A 10,397-nucleotide genomic window follows, 5' to 3' on the forward strand; every position below is an offset into this window, starting at 1 on the left:
TCTTTCCCTCTCTCCTAGTGATCTTTCTCATCATATGGAGACCAAGGTCATGGCTGATTGAAATATAATAGAAGTGTAGACATCTGGCCTAATACTGTGGGAAGTTAAATCTATTTTAATGGCCCCTGCCGCAGTGGATTCTCTCTGATGCACTCTTGCGCTTCACTGACAGTAAATCACAATGTTCTCTTATTACCCTGACTGGAATGAGGGCATGGAGAAAGAACAATGAGGGATCCACATCATTTGTTTTCACCCCTCCCTTGCTTATTCCTCTCCTCTCTGCTCCTCCTCTCCTCCCCTCTCCACTCCGTTTGCGACTCATAAAGCAAGGGGCTTAAAGAGAGTGACATCATGAAAATAAAAATAAAGGGGATTATGGGCGAGCTATTGTGCCATATGTGATTACTGGGGCTTCCATGTTCCCTTGGGGGGGATGAGTGACTACGAGACAACATATTTTATTTATTTATACAGTTCTCTCTAATGAATAAAAATTGGAAATGTGGCTGAGACCACAGAATTGCCCTCCTTGTTGAAAACCTCAATCTTTGGTTCAAACATTAAAGAAATTTCTATTTCTCTCTATTTCGGTACAAAGATCGGAGATAGTTTGTGCCCTTCATCTTTGATCTTTAAATATGAGTGTGTTTTTTAAGAAATGGACCTGACATAAATGCGTGGCACATGACACCTTTTCACGCCTTTTAAAAATACTTCTTTGCAGCCATGGTTTTTGAGTTCAGGTCCAGTACACCACAGGTCCACCCACATCTGCAATGGAGAGTCAGGCCTTTTTTTTACCCACTTATCCCATTTCTGTCTTGCTGTCAGTCAGTGTGTCGGCTCTTCCATTCTCCTTCTTTTGTACTATGCTGCCTGCTTCTCTTGATACATCACCCAAATGGAGTTCCTTGTCATTTCAAAGCCAGGTCAGATAGCCTTTGTGGACCCCGCAGACTGTCGCTGTTATGGTCACTTGTGCAGAACGCCTCAGTAGTGTTCAACACCCACTGGTGATGAGTTTGATTTCTGTCCTTTCTTTGATCTGCAAGGTTGATCTCTGAAGGTGAAATTTGAAATTCGCCATATGATGTCTGAAGACTTGCTGTTGCTGTCCATCTATCTGGAACACACAGAGTGGATGTGAAGACCTTTATGTATGCATGGACATCTGGTGTTTGTCACCAAAACCATGCTCCTCTGTCACTTTTTTCACAAAGTAGCATATGGCTGGATGACTTTTCATAGGATACTTTATACTCATTCAAAGTTATGTGGTTTTATGAAGCAACAAAGTTGTCTTTTCTGATTAGTTATTTTTAAAAGCATATGAATGTTTCATTTGAGGGTGTTACTCTGAAGCTATAAATAAAGTCCATCAAAGCTACATAGCTCATGTCTTCAGACAGTTCACCCCCCACCAGCCATGACGGACTTGCTGGTGTACCGTGCAACATTTTCATTCTCCTCCCTTTGACGAACACTTCATTGTTCTCAGTTGAGTTGTCTTCCACTAAACACCTCATAGGCCACGAATGACTCCATTGCCAAGTTAATAACTTCATCCCATCTTTGTGTCAAGAAAACATTTACCTTTGCTGATTAATTTTTCTACTTACAAGATAACTTGACAAAGTGATACTTTGTTTGGTTGCAGATACTTTTCAACCTATAAGTGTCCTGTGCATGTCAAGCAAAAGCTTCATTTTTTTGCTTTTCGTGGTTAAGTACTGCTCTAGCATGTGCTCCAATCATTTTGTGACAGTACTCTGAAGATTTAAACACGTACTGTATATGGAAAAAGTTAGAAGCCCTATGACAGGGCATGTCTCGTACTTAGCTTTTTATACCTAAACAATGCATTTTCCAATTACCACATAATCAACTTCGTTTTTTCATGGTGTCAGTGACTCATGTTTTCTGTCAGAGTATCCTAACAACAGGTGTCTTGCTGCCTTGCTGGTGAAAACCTCTGAATGTGCTGCACCTCTGTGTGGCTCAGAAGTCTGTGCTCTGCTGCACTTATCATCTAATCTAACTGTAATATCACTGCGTACAGACACACCCTGGGTACACTTCCTCTATTGTACATCAGCAAGGTGAGAAATTAAACCACTGCAGGTCAGATTTTCAGCTCTTTGTTCTTAAAAGCAAACAGTTGTGTACTCTAGTAAAACACAGTACATTAACAAGTTAAGTGGTTAAGATCCTTTTTTAGTCTTCAAAAAAAGTTCAGCACTATGAAACTTAACGAATCAGCTATTGCTGTGCAGGCATTTTCCATTTTATCAACCTTAACATTACAAATAGATGAAAATTGCACACCCATTTTACTGTCAGATGCTGTCATGTTCAGTAATAAAACTGCAGAGGACAGGTGATCTTCAGCTCCAGACATCTCCCTTCCAAAGCTCAAGCTCATGTCTTGAAATATTATAAATCTGACATGCTGCTAGCTAACTTACACAGCTACCTTCAAGAATAAAAAAAACCTCTACTGTATGTTCCTGTGCAGCAACTGTATGACAGAATGAGCATCAATAGATTCACTGTGTCTGTAATATCTGAATAGTTTAAAAGGAGTGCGCTGTGAATACTTTTAACGTAGGCTCAAAGCAAAAAAGTAAATATATTTTAAAGTATGCTTCACGTTCTTTTTATATGCTTTTTTTGTTTTAAAATGTTTGTACTGAACCTCACATGTCATAGTTTTATCACTCTGGATCATCCATAAATAAAAAAAACCCTCAACATTATTCTCATGGGATGAATATCTCTCTTTGTTTTTTCAAACAACCATGATCTGCTTTATGTATGATGATAGTCAATATGCCTCAAAGCAACATCTCACATCTACAAAGTATGAATTACAGCAGATATAGAATATAAGCATGGTGCAAAAAAAAAAAGAAAGGAAGTAATTCATATCGTATCGTCCTTGTCCAGGAAAATGACACATTTGCTTAAATTTCACTTCTGGTGGTGGGGGGGTATAGGTGAAGGTCATAGCTGGAGAAGGCTGAATCAACATTTAGTTCTGACCCTCTCTCTCTCTCTCCTCTGTCCTGAAAGACAGCGTATTTATGAATTATTTATCTATGTTTGAAAATATTAAACTTGTGATATCCTTTTCCCGTGGCTTATCTCTGAGGGCATCATAGTAACTGTAACTGTAAAAAAAAACACAAATAAGAAGGAGAAGATGAAAAAGAGTAACAAAAGCGATGGAAGGCACAGCTGCAAAATAGCCTCTGACAGCACTTAAAATCTTGGTACATGCGTATGACAACGGTTATGTTTTATGTCAAGGAGAACAAGTGTCCAAAATGAATGGGGTGTTCTAACTTTATCACTGGATCAAAGCTGAAAGTTTACACCTCACAAAAGCCTTCGCCGAGGCTGTAGAGATACAGTATATCAACAGTATTACAGCTTTATTATTCAGCATCAACATGGCATCTGACACATTACTGAACCAGAGATGAAGAAACAGGGATTTTTATTGTATAAGTGTGCATGTGAACATGTCTATTCTGAAATGTCCTCCGACATTAAATCAGTGGTAAAAATTAGGTAAATTTCTGTGTTTACAGAGTATTAATTGGTACATTATGAGCATTTTTTGTTTCTCTCCTCTCAGATCTTTTTATTCTGCTTCAGTTTTTGCTGAAATTGTCATACATGTATAAATTCAATTATATGTTTATTATTGCGGTCCTAATTAAAAATGGTGTTGTACTGGACTACATTATATTCAGAGGTGTTCCTAATATTCTGACCCTCTCTTATATGTAGCCAGGGAGGACAAAAATATAGAGACACCAAAAACTGAAACATTTTGAGCTTCATAAACACAGACATTGCATTGAAGTGCATACAATTGTACAGGTGTACCTAATAAAGTGGCTGGTTGTGGACTGATATACTGTAGAGAGCCTGTTACTTACTGGTTACTTACTGGTCTCACCAGCTTCAGTGTGATGTACGACTATTTAGACAGATGCCATACTTTATATAGCCAGGAATAGATGTACAAGCCAGTGAGATTTATTCTTTATTTTACTGCATTAAACCCGTAGAATGTACTTGTCAACAGTAATGTCAAATCGCAATAAATAAATAGACAACAAAGAAAGAGACATTTACAAAACTGTTATCATGGGAAAAGAATCGGTCTATGAGGATGTTTCTGAGCAAACAGCGGCGAGTGTTATGGGGAGAGAAAATAGTAAACATACTCCCTTTTGTTATTATTATTATTATTACTATTATTTTCTCCCTAATGATACTGCACATTATGAGACTTTTATCCTATCTTCAAGCACCAGTTCTGCTAGTGGGGATATTGTAGCTGTTCCTTGTCATTTCTTGCCATTTGTTTGCTAAAAGTATTTGTTTGCAAGATGAATTGCTGCACCGGCGGGCGAGATGACAGCCTACACGAAGATGATATTGAATTGATTTCTGAAATGTTGCAGAACGGACTAGTTGATGTGTACCACGAGACATGAATAATAAAAATTCTATTAAAAAGCTCTTGAATGGCTGACACTGGAATATTATTTGCGATGATTAATTTTCTTCAGTCATTATAAAGGAGAGGTGGCATCAGATTCCCTCTGACAAAATTGCTTTTCATTCCCTGGTGAATACCCTGACTATGCTTTTTGAGAGCACAAAACCATATTTCTCAGTGCAATATTATGTCAAGATAGGCCCTGGAAAAGACAACTGCAGGCTCTGCCCAAGTATCACCTTATTAGTGTCATAAAATATGTGCTGTCTTACTGGTGGGGGTCATGTGGACATGCTGGATACACAAAGATTGTGAGGTTTGTTTAGTCCAGTTTGCTATTTACATGATTGGCATTGCAATAATGACATTATAACATCAACAATAAGTGACTGTCAGTGGTGTTTTTTCATGTAACGATTAATGTCTTGATTAACAGTATTTTATAGGTGTGCAGGCTGACGGTCTTCTGCTTTAAAGTTGACAAGATTTCTGAAGCACATTATTCTGTACAGCAGCTGTTGTCTGACTCTAATTAATTTGCTGTTTATGTTTGCGTTGAATGAATTCTTTACAATTTTGAAAGCGCAATAATTTGCATTTCTAATTATTTTTGTTTTCAACAAGACAGCCTGAATGGACTGCTACAGTTCAGTGTCTGCTGCAAAACACAAAAAAACAACAGGTGCATTTAAAAGGCAATTATGAAGCTTTCTTAATTACTCTGAAATACCCTTTCTTAGCTGTTTCTCTCCCGGTGTGTTACTGAAGTTTCGTTTACCATGAAAATTTTGTGTTGCAGTACCTTTATCTGGATGAGTTTTTCTTAGAAATTCAAGTATTGATACTGCTGTATTATTTTTTCTATAAATATGGCATTATTCAGTGGTGGAAGAAGCCCTCAGATTGCTTTACTTAAGTAAAAGTAGCAATATTACAGTGTAAAATTACTCTGTTACAATTAAAAATCCTGCATTCAAAATATTACTTGAGTAAAATTACATATTCATCAAAACTACTTAAAGTACTAAAAGTAAGAGTACGTGTGCTGCAGAATAATATAATATATAATAATATTTGACTATTAATGTATTATTGTGTAAATCGCATTTAATCTTGCAGAAGGTGAAGACAGAGTTAATGCTACATACTCCTGGGGAGCTTGTGAATATCCCACTAGGGATCAGTAAAGTCTTATTATTATACAGTTTTTTATTAATTTCATTCTAAAATGTAACTATTAACCAAAGTTATTAAATAAATATATTTTTTCTCTAGTATGTAGTGAATTTGAAGTATTATTTGAAGTATTATTTGAAGTACTATTTTAGACTCACAAACATGTTATAGTCTCTAAATTGTCCATACATATCAATACAAATGTGTGATTGTGGCCTGCCCTGTGTTTTCCTTTGTCTTATAGTGGGAACAAATTATCCTCTAACAACAAAATATAGCATATATGAGTAAAGGTTGCAGCTTCCTTGAGTCTCCCTTTTCTAAAAAATGGATTGCTTTCTTTCCCCTGCCTTTTCAGAGCTACTCCAGTCAGGGCAGAGGCAGCAGTGGTGGTGGAGGAGGAGGAGGTGCAGGGGATGAAGACTACGAGATCCCCCCTATCACACCCCCAAACCATGCTGATCCCTCTTTGCTGCACCTCATGGAGCACGAGTCAGGTTACCCCTTCCATTCCCTGCCTCACAATGGCCTGCTCAACACCTACTCGTACCCCGAGTTGCCCGCCCTCATGATGTCCAACATGTTAGGTCAGGACACCCACCTCCTCTCAGGGCCTATGCACTCGGTAAGTACACAGTTTTTGTCTGTCCCTTTTTAGCTGTGGCCCTTTGTGATCATGCAAGTCAAGCACTGTGGTAGGCTATTAGTCTTTGTGGCCAGAGGGCTGGAAGTGGGCAAATCAGCACAGAGGACATTTTCTCTGAAGGTTTCACATGTTCACGTCATGGAAAGTTCATTCTTTTCCAAAATATTATTAATCTTCTAATGCCTCGTTAAAGCTATAAACAGCAATGAAACAGTCAAATGACTAATCCCACTGTGTTCCTGTCTCAACATTCTCAGATCTTTTTTTGTAATAGCAAACCATTCTTCGATTAAAGTGATAATTAGAGCAGTTAGAGGTCAAGGAAGCTAAGCAAGCTCAGAGTCTGTACATGCAGCATTTCTAAATACAGAGAGCTGCTGTCTCCTTAACAGCCAAACCTTCGCAGCAGAGCTCCTTTAATATCTATTCAGCTGCAAAACTCAGAGATTTCATTGCATCAATCTAAGCCAAGAAAGGGAGCGAGAAACTTGGCGCTGCACATTTTCATTTGTTATGATCGTCAAAGTAAAAAAAGGAATGGGGGAGGGATGGAAGGTTTTGAACTGAAAATCTTGGCATGTGCGGGGTGGGGTGGGGGGGGTATCCCTTGTCAGCTACTTTTTCTTTTCAAAAAATTTCTGAGGAACCACACTTGGTGGAAGAAGCCCTCAGATTGCTTTACTTAAGTAAAAGTAGCAATATTACAGTGTAAAATTACTCTGTTACAATTAAAAATCCTGCATTCAAAATATTACTTGAGTAAAATTACATATTCATCAAAACTACTTAAAGTACTAAAAGTAAGAGTACGTGTGCTGCAGAATAATATAATATATAATAATATTTGACTATTAATGTATTATTGTGTAAATCGCATTTAATCTTGCAGAAGGTGAAGACAGAGTTAATGCTACATACTCCTGGGGAGCTTGTGAATATCCCACTAGGGATCAGTAAAGTCTTATTATTATACAGTTTTTTATTAATCTCGTTCTAAAATGTAACTATTAACCAAAGTTATTAAATAAATATATTTTTTCTCTAGTATGTAGTGAATTTGAAGTATTATTTGAAGTATTATTTGAAGTACTATTTTAGACTCACAAACATGTTATAGTCTCTAAATTGTCCATACATATCAATACAAATGTGTGATTGTGGCCTGCCCTGTGTTTTCCTTTGTCTTATAGTGGGAACAAATTATCCTCTAACAACAAAATATAGCATATATGAGTAAAGGTTGCAGCTTCCTTGAGTCTCCCTTTTCTAAAAAATGGATTGCTTTCTTTCCCCTGCCTTTTCAGAGCTACTCCAGTCAGGGCAGAGGCAGCAGTGGTGGTGGAGGAGGAGGAGGTGCAGGGGATGAAGACTACGAGATCCCCCCTATCACACCCCCAAACCATGCTGATCCCTCTTTGCTGCACCTCATGGAGCACGAGTCAGGTTACCCCTTCCATTCCCTGCCTCACAATGGCCTGCTCAACACCTACTCGTACCCCGAGTTGCCCGCCCTCATGATGTCCAACATGTTAGGTCAGGACACCCACCTCCTCTCAGGGCCTATGCACTCGGTAAGTACACAGTTTTTGTCTGTCCCTTTTTAGCTGTGGCCCTTTGTGATCATGCAAGTCAAGCACTGTGGTAGGCTATTAGTCTTTGTGGCCAGAGGGCTGGAAGTGGGCAAATCAGCACAGAGGACATTTTCTCTGAAGGTTTCACATGTTCACGTCATGGAAAGTTCATTCTTTTCCAAAATATTATTAATCTTCTAATGCCTCGTTAAAGCTATAAACAGCAATGAAACAGTCAAATGACTAATCCCACTGTGTTCCTGTCTCAACATTCTCAGATCTTTTTTTGTAATAGCAAACCATTCTTCGATTAAAGTGATAATTAGAGCAGTTAGAGGTCAAGGAAGCTAAGCAAGCTCAGAGTCTGTACATGCAGCATTTCTAAATACAGAGAGCTGCTGTCTCCTTAACAGCCAAACCTTCGCAGCAGAGCTCCTTTAATATCTATTCAGCTGCAAAACTCAGAGATTTCATTGCATCAATCTAAGCCAAGAAAGGGAGCGAGAAACTTGGCGCTGCACATTTTCATTTGTTATGATCGTCAAAGTAAAAAAAGGAATGGGGGAGGGATGGAAGGTTTTGAACTGAAAATCTTGGCATGTGCGGGGTGGGGTGGGGGGGGTATCCCTTGTCAGCTACTTTTTCTTTTCAAAAAAATTCTGAGGACCCACACTCCTCCCCCTCCAGTAAAGGGACTTGTGTTAAACATGCTTCAGATTGAACATGTAAACACCTCTGGCGAACACATTCACATGCTTTAATCATAGGATCGAACCAGATGAATTATATATGGCCTGTGTGGTGAATTATTCAATGTTATATACTTTCATCTGACATAAATATTACTTTTTTTTCCTCAGCCTTCCACCATGAATATTTATGCCTTAATGTGAGCATCCGTGGCACTTATCCTCCGTTAATCAGGTCTTATGTGATTTTTCAGAATCAAACTGCATAAGTTGCAGGCTTCTTTATTTTCTGTGGGTGGTAGCTAAGGCCTCCATTAAAGCTAGTCTTCAGGATTAGGTCACAGTCCAGTGGTTTCTGTGCTGAATATGCTTGGCGCAGGGAAAAAATTGCTGTTGACTGGAACATTTACAGCTGGGCTGCTTTTTAGTGTTCGTAGATGGCTTGACAAAACCTGTATAATAAACTGGACAAGCTGATTTTACAAGATGGCAACATATAAGATGTGTCTCATGTACTGTATGCTATATTTATGAGTAAAGTTTATGTGATGACCATGCATGAATATATTGTAAGAAACCAGGCAAATAACATTACAGAAGGAAACGGAGAGGGAGTGCCTGCCTCTTAAACAGCTTTTGTTTCACCTTCGCAATTATTTATTTTCAAATAGCCCTTCAGGGTAATGTTCCATTTTCTTATTTCACACCCCCTTTTCTCATAAATGAACCGTCATTGCACTAAATCACCACACAAACAGAGACTTGCACACACTGTGAAAGGTCCAGAGATTTATGTAACACATTCATGTTTCCCACTTCCACATTTTAGTACTACTCTAGCAGAGCCTGGCTAATAATAGCCGCTATTAATATTTCTTGTTGCCTAGCAACCCTAGCAAGTAATAGCTTACTCTGGAAAAATAGATGACCGATAAGGAAGGGGGAGGGAGGGAGGGGGCTGGTGGGGTAGGAGTGGATTCAATTCATTTATTATCTCCTGGGACAAGAGGAGCTTATTTCTGAGGCTGTGGAATAGGAAACTAGGCTGTATACTGAGAAATATTTTAAAGCAATTGAAGATGACGTTATTTTCATTTTGGTTCCATTAGGGATGTTTCATTTGATGTTTCCCCAGCAAAGTCAATTAACCATAATTTCATACTGATAAAGGTATAATAAAGAAGATTGGATTTACATCTGCTGAATGCTTAAAGAATAATAAGACTGGATGGAAGTAGGCACTCAGTGTAACTGGGGTCGGAAATGAAGAGGCAAGCCTTTACCTTTGTTGTATTGTATTGACAAAAGCCTGATGGTAAACCCACAAAATTGGAGGAGATAGCCGGAAAACCAAAATGCTAATCGTTCACAGTCTTCTTTCACCATTGCTGAAGAAGCAAATAAAAAGTCGACAGCTTTACCTTAAGGATACATATCTCTTCAATAAAAGCTATCCTTCAGTGCACATATAAACCTCCTACAAGTACAAGCTCAGCTGGAGCAACAGATATGCTTCATCTCAAGGGATGTTGTTGCTGGTTTTTGTACAACATTTAGCCTAAGGCTAAAGCTCTGTAAACTTCTCCCTGCTTTGGGATTTGCTTTTTCAGCGCACATCGATCCCACAGCAAACACAGTTAAATCTTTACAGGACTGAGAGGAGTGGATTGACCGTTTCAATTTGGCATCTGTTGGTCCTGATGGCTTTGAAGTTTGTCATTTCTGCTTATTTAGAGTTGACTGTATAATAATCTTGAGTTTCCTGATGTGGTGAACGGCATACGTTTCTGTAAGAG

The 10,397-nt window shown here is 38.5% G+C and overlaps 1 protein-coding gene across 6 annotated transcripts in view; it reads left to right on the forward strand.

The window, feature by feature from the left end:
* The window catches only part of LOC109971692 (TOX high mobility group box family member 2-like), a 74,415-nt gene that overhangs the window by 41,337 nt on the left and 22,681 nt on the right, over positions 1–10,397 (forward strand). For all 6 annotated transcript variants that reach the window (XM_020620106.1, XM_020620097.1, XM_020620121.1 and 3 more), the window contains one exon: positions 6,054–6,320. In XM_020620106.1, coding sequence (XP_020475762.1) covers positions 6,054–6,320 — 267 coding nt within the window. The remainder of the gene's footprint in view (positions 1–6,053; positions 6,321–10,397) is intronic.

The sequence above is a fragment of the Monopterus albus genome, unplaced genomic scaffold, assembly GCF_001952655.1.
Source record: "Monopterus albus unplaced genomic scaffold, M_albus_1.0 scaffold6.1, whole genome shotgun sequence".
Classification (NCBI taxonomy): domain Eukaryota; kingdom Metazoa; phylum Chordata; class Actinopteri; order Synbranchiformes; family Synbranchidae; genus Monopterus; species Monopterus albus.